At 39.3% G+C, this 16,692-nt stretch overlaps 1 protein-coding gene across 1 annotated transcript in view; it reads left to right on the top strand.

Moving 5' to 3' along the window:
- Nucleotides 1-802, top strand: part of F5 (coagulation factor V) — an 81,245-nt gene extending 80,443 nt beyond the window's left edge. Inside the window, exon 25 of the mRNA XM_068541217.1 lies at nucleotides 342-802. Within this exon, the coding sequence (XP_068397318.1) occupies nucleotides 342-485 (144 nt within the window). The 3' untranslated portion in view covers nucleotides 486-802. The remainder of the gene's footprint in view (nucleotides 1-341) is intronic.
- The last annotated feature ends 15,890 nt before the right edge of the window (nucleotides 803-16,692 follow it).

Raw genomic sequence — 16,692 nt, 5'->3', positions numbered from 1 at the left:
ACATAGCTACAAAGGGGCTAAAGGCAGATACGCTTTTGCAGCTGCTCCACAGCACTGTATCAGATTTCTTTATTTTTCCCTGTTTCAACTCAGATCACTGATGAGGTGATATCACTAAAGAGGTATGTCTGGAGTGTGAGTTCATAATTGATTGAGGATCATCTTTGTGATAATGTTGTATGTGTTCACTAATGCCCACGGTTTGAACTAAAAGGATAAAAAATTATAAGTTTTTTTTATAATTGAAATACAGTTGATATACAATATTATGTTACCTTCAGGTATAAGATTTTTACACCCATTATGCCATCCTTAAAGATTTTCTCATATTTTGCTTTCAGATTTTCGAAGGAAATAATAATATCAAAGGACATGCGAAGAACTTTTTCAACCCACCAGTCATTTCCAGGTTTATACGCATCATTCCTAAAACATGGAATCAAAGCATTGCACTTCGCCTGGAACTCTTTGGCTGTGATATTTAATAGAATTGATTATTCTAAAAGATAGGAGGGACTCAAAGATATCAAACCATTTAGAGTGGACAATGTATTTTAGAGCTATTTTAAATATTAAAATTTTTCCACTATTTCTCTTTTTTCTATTAGAGAATAAAATTTTATATGTGAAACCTTTGTAACTCCTTATAACCACTAAGTAAGATGATGACTATTATCTCTGCATTAATTTGAGTATAGATGGGAAAATATCAAGAACCAACAAGAAAAGGCTTATCTTTCACTGATTAAAAATGCTATATAAAGTAATATTCATGTAGTTAACATTCTTCATTATAGTTCTCAAACCCTATACACATTAATAAAAGAGATATTACTCTATTAAATCATTTATAAACCCGGATAACTTTCATTCCTATATTTTTCTTTAAAGAAACTATGATTTAAGAGTATAGGAAACAAACAGTATTTCTAAATGGTTTGTTTTTCTTGACAGTTGAGAGAAAAAGTCTTACTACATGAAACGACACGTGCTTAAAATACCCTGTCTTACTGACATGATAATGATTTTTCTGACCCTCCACGAGTAAAGACACAAGTAAGCATGTTTTCAGTGGTCCCGCTGGACTTGTGAATCTGGCCAGGTCTCCCTTGGGACTGATTGCATATATTGACGTTCAGGGTTAGGGATCATTAATAGAACAGATCTAAAATAACCATGGGATGGCTGAACATGTAACCTTGGCTTCATTCTAGCTGGTAGTACGTGGCACACTGTTTCAAAACACAGGCTCACCTACAGGAAAGTGAATACCTGTAATACAGAGCGTTGGAACCCTTGGCCCAAATGCAGTTGTTCTTGCTAGAACTGGCCCCTGCCCAAAGTGGCAAACAGTTGAAATTCTCTCTCAGTGCCTTTCTCTTTATGGCCCCAGCCTCCACCTCTCCCTTCCCCTTTCAAGCACTCCCTTCCCTGGGAACTTGACATCTAATGATTTTACAGACACTGTGAGAATGAGGAGGCTTCTGGTATCCTCTAAGTCACATGGGAGAGACTCACTGGTGAGGCTATCTATTTTAGTGGAACAAACCACCCCAAAACTTAGTGCTTAAAACAACCACTAATTTATTATTTCTCTTGATTCTGTAGGTTGACTGGGCACAGCTGGGTGGTTTTACTGCTGGCTTCATTTGGGGTCTCTAGTGAGTTTACAGTTAGACAGTGACTGTAGCCAGAGTCATCAGGAGGCTCAACTGACTGTTGGGACAGCTGGTCCTCTGTCCCTCTCCAAGTAGTTTCAGATTCTCTCCTCATTGCATGGCTTCTCCACGTGGTCTGTTCACTTGGTGTCTCCAACAAGTGATCTAGACTTCTTAAAGGGTGATAGAGGCTCCCAAAAGCAAGTGTGTTCAAGAGGTAGGAAGCAGGGGCTTCCCAGGTGGCGCAGTGGTTGAGAATCTGCCTGCCAATGCAGGGGACACAGGTTCGAGCCCTGGTCTGGGAAGATCCCACATGCCGCGGATGCAACTGGGCCCGTGAGCCACAATTACTGAGCCTGCGCGTCTGGAGCCTGTGCTCCGCAACAAGAGAGGCCGCGACAGTGAGAGGCCCGCGCACCATGATGAAGAGCAGCCCCCGCTTGCCACAACTAGAGAAAGCCCTCGCACAGAAACGAAGACCTAACACAGCCATAAATAAATAAATTAATTAATTAAATAAAAAAAAAAAAGAGGTAGGAAGCAGAAGCTGCCAGTCTTTTTTTTTTTTTTAAATAGATCTTTATTGTAGTATAATTACTTCACAATACTGTGTTAGTTTCTGTTGCACAACAAAGTGAATCAGCCATATGCAGACACATGTCCCCATATCCCCTCCCTCTTGAGCTTCCCTCTCATCCTCCCTATCCCATCCCTCTAGGTCACCGTAAAGCACCAAGCCGATCTCTCTGTGGTATGCTGCTGCTTCCCACCAGCCAACTATTTTACATTCAGTAGTGTATATATGTCGATGCTACTCTCACTTCGCGCCAGCTTCGCCCTCCCACCCCATGTCCTCAAGTCCATTTTCTATGTCTATCTTTTTATTCCTGCCCTGCAACTAGGTTCATCAGTATCATTTTTTTTTTAGATTAGATATATATGTGTTAGCATACGGTATTTATTTTTCTCTTTCTGACTTACTTCACTCTGTATGACAGTCTCTAGGTCCATCCACCTCACTACAAATAACTCAATTTTGTTTCTTTTTATGGCTAATATTCCATTGTATATATGTGTCACATCTTCTTTATCCATTCATCTGTTGATGGACATTTAGGTTGCTTCCATGTCCTGGCTATTGTAAATAGTGCTGCAATGAACATTGTGGTACATAGCTCTTTTTGAATTATGGTTTTCTCAGGGTATATGCCCAGTAGTGGGATTGCTGGGTCATATGGTAGTTCTATTTTTAGTTTTGTAAGGAACCTCCATACTGTTTTTCATAGAGCTTGTATCAATTTACATTCCCACAAACACTGCAAAAGGGTGCCCTTTTCACCATACCCTTTCCAGCATTTATTGTTTCTAGATTTGTTGATAATCACCATTCTGACCAGTGTGAGGTGATATCTCATTGTAGTTTTGATTTGCATTTCTCTAATAGTTAGTGATGTTGAGCATCTTTTCATGTGCCTCTTGGCCATCTGTATATCTTCCTTGGTGAAATGTCTATTTAGGTCTTCAGCCCATTTTTTAACTGGATTGTTTGTTTTTTTGATATTGACCTCCATGAGCTATTTGTATATTTTGGAGATTAATCCTTTGTCCATTGTTTCATTTGCAAATATTTTCTCCCATTCTGAGGGTTGTCTTTTTGTTGTCTTGTTTACGGTTTCCTTTGCTGTGCAAAAGCTTTTAAGTCCCATTTGTTTATTTTAGTTTTTATTTCCACTACTCTAGGAGGTGGGTCAAAAAAGATCTTGCTGTGGCTTATGTCAAAGAGTGTTTTCCTATGTTTTCCTCTAAGAGTTTTATAGTGTCTGGTCTTACATTTAAGTCTTTAATCCATTTGGAGTTTATTTTTGTGTATGGTGTTAGGTAGTGTTCTAATTTCATTCTTTTACATGCAGCTGTCCAGTTTTCCCAGCACCACTTATTGAAGAGGTTGTCTTTTCTCCATTGTATGTTCTTGCCTCCTTTGTCGTAAATTAGGTGCCCATATGTGCGTGGGTTTATCTCTGGGCATTCTATCCTGTACCATTGATCTATATTTCTGTTTTTGTGCCAGTAACATATTGTCTTGATTACTGTAGCTTTGTGGTATAGTTTGAGGTTGGGGAGTCTGATTCCTCCAACTCCGTTTTTCTTTCTCAAGATTGCTTTGGCTATTTGGGGGTCTTTTGTGTTTCCATATGAATTGTAATTTTTTTTTTCTAATTCTGTGAAGAATGCCATTGGTAGTTTGAAAGGGATGGCATTGAATCTGTAGATTGCTTTGGGTAGTATAGTCATTTTCACAATATTGATTCTTCCCATCCAAGAACATGGTATATATCTCCATCTGTTTATGTCATCTTTGATTTCTTTCATCAGTGTTTTATAGTTTTCTGAGTACAAGTCTTTTGCCTCCTTAGGTAGGTTTATTCCTAGGTATTTTATTCTTTTTGTTGCAATGGCAAATGGGAGTGTTTCCTTAATTTCTCTTTCTGATTTTTCGTTGTTGGTGTATAGGAATGCCAGAGATTTCTGTGCATTAATTTTGTATCCTACAACCTTACCAAATTCATTGATTAGTTCTAGTAGCTTTCTGGTGGCATCTTTAGGATTTTCTATGTATAGTATCATGTCATCAGCAAACAGTGACAGTTTTACTTCTTTTCCAATTTGTATTCCTTTTATTTCTTTTTCTTCTCTGATTGCTGTGGCTAGGACTTCCAATACTATGTTGAATAATAGTGGTGAGAGTCTTGTTCCTGATCTTAGCAGAAATGCTTTCAGTTTTTCACCATTGAGTATGATGCTTGCTGTGGGTTTGTCATATATGGCCTTTATTATGTTGAGGTAGGTTCCCTCTATGCACATTTTCTGGAGAGTTTTTATCATAAATTGGTGTTGAATTTTGTCAGAAGCTTTTTCTGCATCTATTGAGATGATCATATGGTTTTTATTCCTTAATTTGTTAATGTGGTGTATCACATTGATTGATTTGCATATATTGAAGAATCCTTGCATCCCTGGGATAAATCCCACTTGATCATGGTGTATGATCCTTTTAATGTGCTATTGGATTCTGTTTGCTAGCATTTAGTTCAGGATTTTTGCATCTATGTTCATCAGTGATATTGACCTATAATTTTCTTTTTTTGTGATATCTTTTGTGGTTTTGGTATCAGGGTGATGGTGGCTTCATAGAATGTATTTGGGAGTGTTTCTTCCCCTGCAATTTATTGGACGAGTTTGAGAAGGATGGGTGTTAGCTCTTCTCTAGATGTTTGATAGAATTTGCCTGTGAAGCCATCTGCTCCTGGACTTTTGTTTGTTGGAAGATTTTTAATTATGGTTTCAATTTCATTACTTGTGATAGGTCTGTTTATATTTTCTAATTCTTCCTGGTTCACACTTGGAAAATTGTACCTTTCCAAGAATTTGTCCATTTCTTCATGGTTGTCCATTTTATTGGCATAGAGCTGCTTTTAGTAGACTCTTAGGATGCTTTGTATTTCTGCAGTGTCTGCTGTAACTTCTCCTTTTTCATTTCTAATTTTATTGATTTGTGTCCTCTCCCTTTTTTTCTTGATGAGTCTGGCTAAGGGTTTATCAATTTTGTTTATCTTCCCAAAGAACCAGCTTTTAGTTTTATTGATCTTTGCTATTGTTTTCTTCATTTGTATTTCATTTATTTCTGCTCTGATCTTTATGATTTCTTTCCTTCTACTGACTTTAGGTTTTGTTTGTTCTTCTTTCTCTAGTTGTTTTAAGTGTAGCATTAGATTGTTTATTTGAGATTTTTCTTGTTTCTTAAGGTGAGCTTGAATTGCTATAAACTTCCCTCTTAGAACTGCTTTTGCTGCATCCCATAGGTTTTGGGTTGTCGTGTTTTCATTGTCATTTGTTTCTATGTATTTTTCTTCTTTGATTTCTTCAGTGATCTCTTGGTTATTTAGTAGTGCTGTTTAGCCTCTATGTATTTGTGTTTTTTACAGTTTTTTTCCTGTAATTGCTTTCCAATCTCATAGCGTTGTGGTCAGAAAAGATGCTTGATACGATTTCAATTTTCTTAAATTTTCTGAGGCTTGATTTGTGACCCAAGATGTGATCTATCCTGGAGAATGTTCCATGTGCACTTGAGAACAAAGTGTATTCTGCCACTTTTGGGTAGAATGGTCTATAAATATCAATTAGATCTATATGGTCTATTGTGTCATTTAAAGCTTGTGTTTCCTTATTTATTTTCTGTTTGGATGATCTGCCCATTGGTGTAAGTGGGGTGTTAAATTCCCCTACTCTTATTGTGTTACTGTCGATTTCTCCTTTCATGGTTGTTAGCATTTGCCTTATGTATTGAGGTGCTCCTATGTTGGGTGCATAAACATATGTAAGTGTTATATGTTCTTCTTGGATTGATCCTTTGATCATTATGTAGTGTCCCTCCTTATCTCTTGTAACAGTCTTTATTCTAAAGTCTATTTTATCTGATATGAGTATTGGTACTCCAGCTTTCTTGTGATTTCCATTTGCATGGAATATCTATTTCCATCCCTTCACTTTCAGTCTGTATGTGTCCCTAGGTCTGAAGTGGGTCTCTTTCAGACAGCATATATATGGGTCTTGTTTTTGTATCCATTCAGCCAGTCTGTCTTTTGGTTGGGGCATTTAATCCATTTACATTCAAGGTAATTATCGATATGTATGTTCCTATTACCATTTTCTTAATTGTTTTGGGTTTGTTTTTGTGGGTCCTTTTCTTCTCTTGTGTTTCCTGCTTAGAGAAGTTTCTTTAGCATTTGTTGTAAAGCTGGTTTGGTGGTGCTGAATTCTCTTAGCTTTTGCTTGTCTGAAAAGGTTTTGACTTCTCCATCGAATCTGAATGAGATCCTTGCTGGGTAGAGTAATCTTGGTTGTAGGTTTTTCTCTTTCATCACCTTAAGTATATCCTGCCACTCCCTTCTGGCCTGTAGAGTTTCCACTGAAAAATCAGCTGATAACCTTATGGGGATTCCTTTGTATGTTATTTTTTGTTTTTTCCTTGCTTCTTTTAATATTTTTTCTTTGAATAATTTTTTGTTAGTTTGATTAATATGTGTCTTGGTGTCTTTTTCCTAGGGTATACCCTGTATGGGACCCTCTGTGCTTCCTGGACTTGGGTGACTATTTCCTTTCCCATGTTAGGGAAGTTTTCAACTATAATCTCTTCAAATATTTTCTCACACCCTTTCTTTTTCTCTTCTTCTTCTGGGACCCCTACAATTCAAATGTTGGTGCGTTTAGTGTTGTCCCAGAGGTCTCTGAGATTGTCTTCAATTCTTTTTGTTCTTTTTTTCTTTATTCTGCTCCTCGGCAGTTATTTCCACTGTTTTGTCTTTCAGCTCACTTATTCATTCTTCTGCCTCAGTTATTCTGTTATTGATTCCTTCTAGTGTATTTTTCATTTCAGTTATTATGTTGTTCATCTCTGTTTGTTTGTTCTTTAGTTCTCCTAGATCTTTGTTAAATACTTCTTGTATTTTCTCAATCTGTGCCTCCATTCTATTTCTGAGATTCTGGATCATCTTTACTATCATTACTCTGAATTCTTTTTCAGGTAGATTGCCTATTTCCTCCTCATTTATTTGGTCTTGTATGTTTTTACCTTGCTCCTTCATCTGTGACATATATTTTTGCCATCTCATTTTTTTTTTTTTTTAATGAGTGGGATCATGTTCCTTTCTTACTGGTTGTTTGGCCTGAGGTTTCCAACTCTGGGGTTTGTAAGCTATTGGGTAGAACTGGGTCTTGGTGTTGAGATGAGGAACTCCGTGAAACCTCACTCCGATGAATATTCCCTGGGGTCTGAGGTTCTCTGTTAGTCCAGTGGTTCGGACTCAGAGGTCCCACTGCAGGAGCTTTGGCCCAACCCCAGGCTCGTGAACCAAGATCCTGCCTGGGGCGGCAAAAAAAAAAACAAAAACAAAAGCAATAACAAAGTAAAAAATAAAATTAGACCAGGAAACTAACAGATGTTAGGAAGAATATAAAAAAAATATAGATGAATCAACAACCAGAAGGTACAACAGTACCACAATAGTAAAAAAGAAGAGGGGAAAAAAAGGGGGTGGTGGGGGAAGGCCTTGGCTGTGGAGGGCGGGGCCTAAGTAAGGGTGAGGTTTGGGTGGTGGGTGGGGCCAATGCTCAGGACCCATAGGGCTGGAAAAGGCCCTGGGGGTTGTGGGGGGTGGGGCTTATGCTCAAAGAACAGAAGGGGCCCAGGCATGCCCCCCATCCCTGGTCTCAGAGGGCAGGGGACCTCACCTGGGAGCCCAGCAGCCTCCTGGGCTCAAGTGGGCAGGGCAAACGCCCTCCTCTCCTCTCCTGCTCCTCTGGTACGGTAGAGCCCCTCCCTCCGCCTCTCCTGATCTCCCCAGCCTCCCTCGTATGCTCCCAAGGACCTATGCAGCCTGGAGGGATCTTTAGAGCGCAGGGGACTGGCCTGGGAGATCAGCAGGCTCCCCATGACCGAGTGGGCAGAGCAATTGCCCTCCTCTCCTCTTCCACTCCTCCCGGAGGGCCCCTCCTGCCTGCATCTCCTGATCTCCCAGACTCTCTCCTATGCCCCCAGGACCCACACGTCCTGGATGGGGCTTTGGAGCGAGGGGTACCGGTCTGGGAGCTCAACAGGCTCCCGGCCAGAGTGGGCCAGGCGATCGCCCTCCGCTCCTCTCCCGCTCTTCCCGGAGAGTCCCTCCCACTTGCCTCTCCTGATCTCCCCGGCTTCAGGGGCGCCGATCCTGTCTGGCCTCCACTTCTCCTCCCCTCTCAGTCCCCATATGTCCTACTGGTTCATCTTGGGGTTCCTCCCATCTCCTTGGGTGTCAGAGTCCCCCACCAGCGGCCAGGAGGTGCCCTAGTTGCGGGGAGATGCTCACTCCACGTCTTCCCACACCACCATCCTGACTCCACCTCAGAAGCTGCCTGTCCTTTTAAAGCTAGGCCCAGAACTGGAGCCTCCCTTCTGCTGCATTCTATTGGTTCACACAAGTCACAGGCCAGTCTAGATGCAATGTAGGATGTAATGACACAAAGGTTGTTCCAGGGGAGATAAATCTTTGGGAGCATCTTTAGATACTAACTACCAGAGTTCCTATTGCACCTATGGGTGGGCTGAGCATTGAGAATACATACGGGAGTTTCAAACATCCACAAAACATTGGCTTTCTTTTTTTATGTTTTAAACGTTTGAGTTTTGAGGCATAATTGAAAAATAAAATAGAAATATATTTAAAGTGTATGTGTTGGTTTGATATATGTGTGCATTGTAAAAGGATTCCCACCATCAAGTTATTTAACACCTCCATCAACTTACATAGTTACTTTTTCTAAAAAGGAGAATGCCGAAGATCTAATATTAGCAAATCTCAATTATACAACAGAATATCATTGACTGTAGTCACCATGCTATACTGATGAGTCTCAGAATTTATTCATCTTATAACAGTAAGTTTGTACCCTTTTACCAACCTCTTCCTGTTTCCCCTACCAGCCAGCCCCCGGCAACCACCATTCTACTCTTTGTTTCTATAAGTTTGACTTTTTTTTAGGATTCCACATATAAGTGATACCACGCAGTACTTGTCTTTCTCTGTCTAGCTTATTTCACTTATGATACCCTCCAGATTCATCCATGTTGTCACAAATGACAAGATTTTATTCTTTTTCATGGCTGAATAATCCTCCATTGTATATACAGACCACATTTTCTTTATCCATTCATCCATCTACAAATACTTAGGTTGTTTCTATACCTTGGCTTTTGTGAAAATGCTGTAAGGAACATGGGAGTGCAGATATGTCTTCAGGCTAGTGGTTTTCTTTCCTTTGGATATATACTCAGAAGTGGAATTGCTGGATCATATGGTAGTTTCATTTCTAATTTTTTGAGGAATCTTCATACTGTTTCCCGTAGTGGCTGTACCAGTTTACATTCCCACTAACAGCGTACAAGGGTTCCCTTGCTCTACATCCTCACCAACACTTGTTATTTCTTATCTTTTTGATAATAGTCATTCTAACAGGTTAGGTGATATCTCTTTATAGTTTTGATTTGCGTTTCCGTGGTGATTAGTGACACTGAGTATCTTTTCATATACCTGTTGGCCATCTGTATGTCATCTTTGGAAAAATGTCTTTTCAGGTTTTGCCCATTTTTAAATTGAGTTATTTGGTGTTTTTGCTCTTGAGTTATATGAGTTCCTTAAATATTTAGGATATTAATCTCTTGTTGATTATGTAGTTTGCAAATATTTTCTCCCATTTCATAGGTTGCCTTTGCACTTTGCTGATGGTTTCCTTTGCTGTACAGAACCTTTTTAGTTTGGTAAGTTCCATTTGTTTACTTTTGCTTTTGTTGCCTGTGCTTTGGGTGTCATATCCAAAAAAATCGTTGCCAAGAAAAATGTTAAGGAGCCATGCCATATATTTTATTTTAGAAGTTTTATGATTTCAGATCTTGGATTCAAGTCTTTAATACATTTCAAGTTGATTTTTGTGTATGGTGTAAGATAGAGGTCCAATTTCATTCTTTTGCATGTGGATTTTGAGTTTTCACACAATTTGTTGAAGAGACTATCCTTTCCCCATTGTGTATTTTTGGTACCTCTGTCAAAAATTAATTGACCATATCTTCATGGGTTAGTTTCTGGGCTTTGATTCTGTTCCATTTGTCCGTGTGTCTGTTTTTATGCCAATACCATAATGTTTTGATTACTATAGCTTTATAATATAGTTGAAATCAGGAAGTGTGATGTCTCCACCTTTACTCTTTAAGATTGCTATAGCAATTCAGGGTCTTTTGTGGATCCATAGAAATTTTAGGATTGCTTTTTCTATTTCCGTGAAAAAAAGCCATTGAAATTTTTAGAGGGATTGCATTGAATCTGTAGACTGCTTTGGATAGTATGGACATTTTAACATTATACATTCTTGCAATCCATGATGGAAAACATCTTTCCATTCAGCTGTGTCTTTGATTTCTTTTCTCAATGTTTTATACTTTCCAGTGTACAGATCTTTCACTTGAGAGAATTTATTCCTAAATATTTATTCTTTTTGATTCTGTTATAGATGGGATTGTTTTAATTTCTCTTTTCAATAGTTCATTGTTAGTGTATAGAAATGCAACTAGTTTTTGTATAATGATTTCGTATCCTGCAATTTTACTGAATTCATTTACTAATTCCAAAGGTTTTTTGGTTGAGCCTTTAGGATTTTCTACATATAAGATCATATCATCTGCAAATAACAATTTTACATGTTCCTTTCAGATTTGGATATCTTTTTTTTTTGCATAATTCCTCCCGCTATAACTTCCATATGTTGAATAGAAATGGTGAACGTAGGCATCCTTTTCTTATTCCTGATCTTAAAGGAAAAGTTTTCAGCTTTTCACCATTGAGTACGATATTAGTTGTGGGCTTCTCAGATATGCTCTGTATTATGCTGAGGTACATTTCAGCTATACCCAACTTGAGAGTTTTTATCATGAAAGGATGTTGAATTTTGTCAAATACTTTTTCTGCATGTATTGAGATGATACGATTTTTATCATTGATTTTTTAATGTGGTATATCACATATTTTGATTTGCATATGTCGAACCAGGAATAAATCCCATGTGATCACAGAGTATGATCCTTTTGATGTACTGTTGAATTCAGTTTGCTAAAATTTTGATGAGCATTTCTGTATCTATGTTCATCAAGGATATTGGCCTGTAATCTTCTTTTGTGTCCTTATCTGGCTTTGGTATGAGTATAATGTTGGCCTTGTAATATAAGTTTAGGAATATTCTCACTTCTTCAATTTTTTGGAAGAGTTTGAGAAGGATTGGTATTAATTCTTCGTTACGTGTTCTGTAGAATTCAACTGTGAAGCCATCCGGTCAGTTTCTGGATATTTACCTTGTTCTTCTGTTTGGAATATATCTTCTTGTTTCTTCCTTTTTCTTGACTCTCTACATTTGTTTCTGTGCATTAGATAAAACAGCCACCTCTCCCAGTCTTGACAGACTGCGTTGTGTAGGAGATGAACCTCATCAGTCAGCCCACCTGAGCTCCTGGTTGCCTCTCAAACCTCTGTGATTGACCAAGCCACCTTCTTTGCTCCTAGTGGCTCCCAGTAGATTAGGTTGTGCCAAGACCTGCCACTGTCCCAAAGGCAATGGGAAATGCCCACACAGCTGTTCAGGGGTCCCAGAGGACTGTTAACTGCCTGCCCCATCAGCTCTCTGATGAAGGCTAATTGGAAGCTTGACTTTCGAGCAGCAGCTAAGAAAGTCAGGACATTAGATATGCAATAGAGACCTATCAGGGAGGAACTTGGAAATGGGTGTTTTTGCCTACTCACTCTGCTGAGCCAGAAGCAATAGTCTCTGGTAGGACTTGTGCACCCATGCAGAGCCACCTCTTTGTTTTCTGTGGTCCTGGGGGACTCGTAAATGCCAAGCCCCATCAGTACCCAGAGCTAGGTGATTTGCGAGCCAGTCCCTCATGTGGCAGCTGTGATATTTGATGTGCTACATGGGTGGGTATGTTTCTTCCAGGGAGAAGCTGGAGACTTGGTTTACCACTGTAGAAAGCTAGGGGACACAGCAGGGGACATGCCCACCAACTCTTTCAGGCTCCTGGGAGGATCCCAGTCAGCTGCCTCATGCAGGCTGATTAGAAGCCAGAACCTCAAATAGCAGCTGGGAAAGTAAACAGTCAAATCCCTTCTAGGGAGAAACCGGGAGATGAATGCTGTTCTCTCCGTGCTGAGCCATGGGAGGGAATAGCTATGAGAAGTGCTTGCATGCCTGTTAGAAAATTGCTTTTTTAATTTTAATATGGTCCTGTGGGACTCTGACTGCCAAGCTCTGTTGGATATCAGATCTAGGTGATTTGAGCTCGCATTCCTCAGGTGGCAGTTTCAAAAGTTGGGGCACAAACTTCAAGGGAGAAGCTGTTAACTTGGTTTTTGTTGTTGTTGTTGTTGTGAGCCAGAAGAAGAATGTAGGGGAAGTGCCCACCAGCTCCTTTAGGCTCTTGGGATCCCAGTCGGCCTCCAGACACAGGCTGATTAGAAGCCAGACCTTCAGGCAGCAAGCAGCTAGCAAAGTATGCAGTCAAATCCCTTCTAGCAGAAATTGGGAGAAGGGAGTTTTTGACTGCTCCCTTTGCACTGAGCCCTGGGGTATAACTGCAGGGAGTGTTCATGTGCTCCTTTAACCATTCCTTCTCTGTTTGCTATGGTCCTGTGGGACTTGTGAATGCCAAACTCGACTGGCTCTCTCAGCTGGGTGATTTGGGCATTCCCATTCCTCAGGTGGCAGTTGTAAAAGTTGGGGCACTAGATGTGTGATCCAAACCTTTACTCACAGGGAGAAGCTGAGAATTTTGGGGTTCTTTCCTGATTGAAAGGCACTCTGCTGGGGGTCGGGTTTATGGTGAATATGTATTCTCAGCCCTTCCTACCCGTTTCGATGTGGGCATTTTCTCAGTCACCCAATGTGTAGGAGTCACTCAGTTTGTTTCTAGATTTCTCTCAAAGGAAATTGACCCATGTGTAGCTGTATATTCAGTGAATCTGTGGGAGGAAGGAAAGTCTGGAGCCCCCTATCTTGCCACTTTGGTCAGTCTAAAACAGTGGCTTTCTAATATTGTATTCCCATTATTGCTTCCCTTTAATGATTCATGCCACTGTTCCACCAAAATTTCTCTTATTTGCATTCTGTTAAGAGCAAAAGAGTGTGTCTAAATGGGAAGGAAAAATTCCTTTGGTCTCTCCAGGGTCAGCCTCAAGGGTGTGTGATCTGTTCAGTTACAAAGAGCCTCCATGCCCAGAGGGGCCCCGTGCTTAGTTTAATGCTCCATGGTCACCCTCGTGAATTTCTTAATAATTTTTTAACAAGGAGTCTGACAGTTTCATTTTGCAATGGGCCCCACAAATTATGTAGCTAGTCCTGGGTCCCTCTACTGAACAAATGGGCAGCATCTCTTCCAATCTAGAATCTACCGAAGTATAATAGGGCAAGAATATAATAGGAGTGATAGGGGAAGAGATGAGAATGGAGCATGAGGTCCAGCTTCATTACCCTATGTAAGAAAAAACTAGGGACTTCCCTGGTGGTGCAGTGGTTAAGAATCCACCTGCCAATGCAGGGGACACGGGTTCAAGCCTTGGTCCCGGAAGATCCCACATGCCGTTGAGCAACTAAGCCTGTGCACCACAACTACTGAGCCTGTGCTCTAGAGCCTGAGAGCCACAACTGCTGAGCCCATGCACCACAACTACTGAACCCACACGCCACAACTACTAAAGCCTGCATGCCCTAGAGCCCATGCTCCACAACAAGAGAAGCCACCACAATGGGAAGCTTGCGCACCGCAATGAAGAGTAGCCCCTGCTCGCCACAACTAGAGAGAGCCTGCGCGCAGCAATGAAGACCCAATGCAGCCAAAAAAAATAAAATAAAATAAGGCCACAAAGTTTCAACAACCTACCTGATGCTATGGTTTGTTTATGTCAGAGCTGAAGCCAGAAACCAGATGATCAGATGCCCAGTCTCTCTTTCAGTCTGGTTTCTCTTCCATACAATGGAAATTATAATGTTTATGATCCATGGGTTATATCTGATGCTGTGTAGAAATATTAAAACCCCTCTTATTTTGACATAAGCATTTCCATATTTTTATTCTTCTCTTTGAAGTCATTTAGATAAAATTAAACCTTTGCTATGTAGTACAACCTCCACTGACATAACATAACAGATAGCAAGCAAACATACTGCTTGCTATATCATAACTAGTTGCTATGGAAAGGAGTTAAATGACTTGCAGTAGAATCATGACTCGGAAGAGGAAACCAACAGATAATATCCTAAACATTATTAATTATTCTAATTGAGAATTGGAAAAGAGCGGCTGTGAGTGTATCACAATTATGAAAGGGTCATAGGAAACATGGAATTAGTTCTCCATGATTTTTTCAGATTGTTAAAAGAAATTACAAACTGCATGTCTCTTTTTAGAATAACTGAATAATCACTCTATTTTGAGTTCAGGACATTTTGGCAAACTCGGGGAAAAAGCATTCACCAAATAGCTTGGATCCTCCGAAGACCCATGAACATTTCACCATTTATTTCTCTGGATGGACCAAGAAGGAGCAAGTCACGGGGCAGTGGATTTTGGTTCTATAATTGGCATGTGCCCTAAGGCAGTGGGCCTAACACACACTTTAAAAAATCTGAAGGTTCCATGCTACCATTTTTATTGTGTGGGTTTTTTTTTTTTCTAATAGAGAGTTATTTTATGGAAAATTCTGAATGCTTAATTCTTCCAAGTTCTTATGGTTTTATAGACTAGAGATAGGAAAAGCAGTAGGACACAGGCAGATAAAATGACTTTGTCTCATTCGACTGTACCTAGCCAGAGTTCTGAAGACTTTTCACACAGAGGTCAAGCCTTAATTATCCAGGTTAAACAAAGAATTGAACAGCTTGAGTTGACTTTAGTCAGTGGACTTAACTGACCTAATTATGTTTTTCTCAGGAATAGAGACTATTTAACAGCAGTTTACATCCGGAGTCCATAGGCCTAGTATGAGATTCAGAAATTACTGTAAATTATCCACAAACTGAGATAATTTAAAACAGAAGTAAGTAAAAATTTACAAGAAAAAATGAATTGGTTGCCAATGAAGAAGGCTTGAAAAAGGGAGTTGTAAATAATGTGCCAGAGGCTAAACTAGGAAGAATGGTCAGCTTGCTAGATTGTAGCATGTATTGTGAAGGCTGTACTTTTCTGTAATGAACCAAATAGGTCTTTAAAAATTTATCAGCTGGTGATGATAGTGTAGTTTGATATCTTCCAGACATTATAAAGAATCTTCTCTGCCTTCCTATCAGCTAATACTCTAAATCAAAGATTCTCATACTTCTTCAGGAGGCAACATAATTGGAAAACACCATGCTCTTAGCAAAAAATAAAACTCAAATGACTAAACACAACATAATTTTATGTATATATGAATGAATATATTCATGTATCTCTCATCTTGTTCTTCCAAAAGATTTAAGGTTGCTTAAAAGAAAACATAAAATACTACTAGGTAACATATGTTAGAAGTAAGAGAGAAAGCAAAAACAGAGGTAGGACCATAAACAGGAAGTATAAAAATGCATACCATAAAGCCCTTCACCTTGCTATGGGTGGGGCTTGGGTTTACCAGGAAGTTTGTAAATACCAATGTAAAAAGAAAAGCCTTATCAGCTATACAATTCAGTGTCCCTGAAAAATGCCCCAAAGAGCACTTTTTTTTGATACTGAAATTAAATTTCGCCCAAAGATCCATAGAAAGAGGCCACCATATAATGTGCAGAGCACTCTTGTTTTTAACAAGAGTAGATTTTATAAGATTGTTTCCTGTGTATCCTTCAGGAGGGGCTGAAGGATTCCCACCAAAGCACACTTCAGCGAAAGCAAGTCTACAGAGGCCAGTACTATGTGATCCAACTGTGTTGCTCTCTCCTGGTCTGGTAGATTTTATAGTTCCTCAAGGAAAATTGTTTTCCTTCAGACAACAGCTTATATCATAAATATTGTTTTTCCTAAGTCATGATTTTGATAGCAATTCAATGACAATGACCTCAAGATTAAACACTGAACTAAATTTTTTGCAAAGTTGTTATGTTCTTGCACCAGATTCTATTGTAAGCAAATTGTAGTAGACGCCAAATATTTCAGAAAAATTAATGGGAGAAAAAATGTAAATTGAGAAAATTATTTCCATTAATCTAATTTTTTCCTATAATTTTGGACTAGACCACCATTCTATTTTGGTAGTAGAACACCTTAATCCAGCTCACAGGAGAATACCTATGGTAAATCCATCAACATTCAAATATAAGTATAGACATAATCTGTCTATTTAGTACAGATTAATCATTTCTAAAAATTGCCTTTCCTGAAAATGAATATAACATGTTTGGGAGTCTTTCAATTCAGTTAAACAAATACTTATTT

This window comes from Eschrichtius robustus, chromosome 3 (genome assembly GCF_028021215.1).
Source record: "Eschrichtius robustus isolate mEscRob2 chromosome 3, mEscRob2.pri, whole genome shotgun sequence".
Classification (NCBI taxonomy): Eukaryota; Metazoa; Chordata; class Mammalia; order Artiodactyla; family Eschrichtiidae; genus Eschrichtius; species Eschrichtius robustus.
This window is presented reverse-complemented; position numbering and strand designations above follow the sequence as displayed.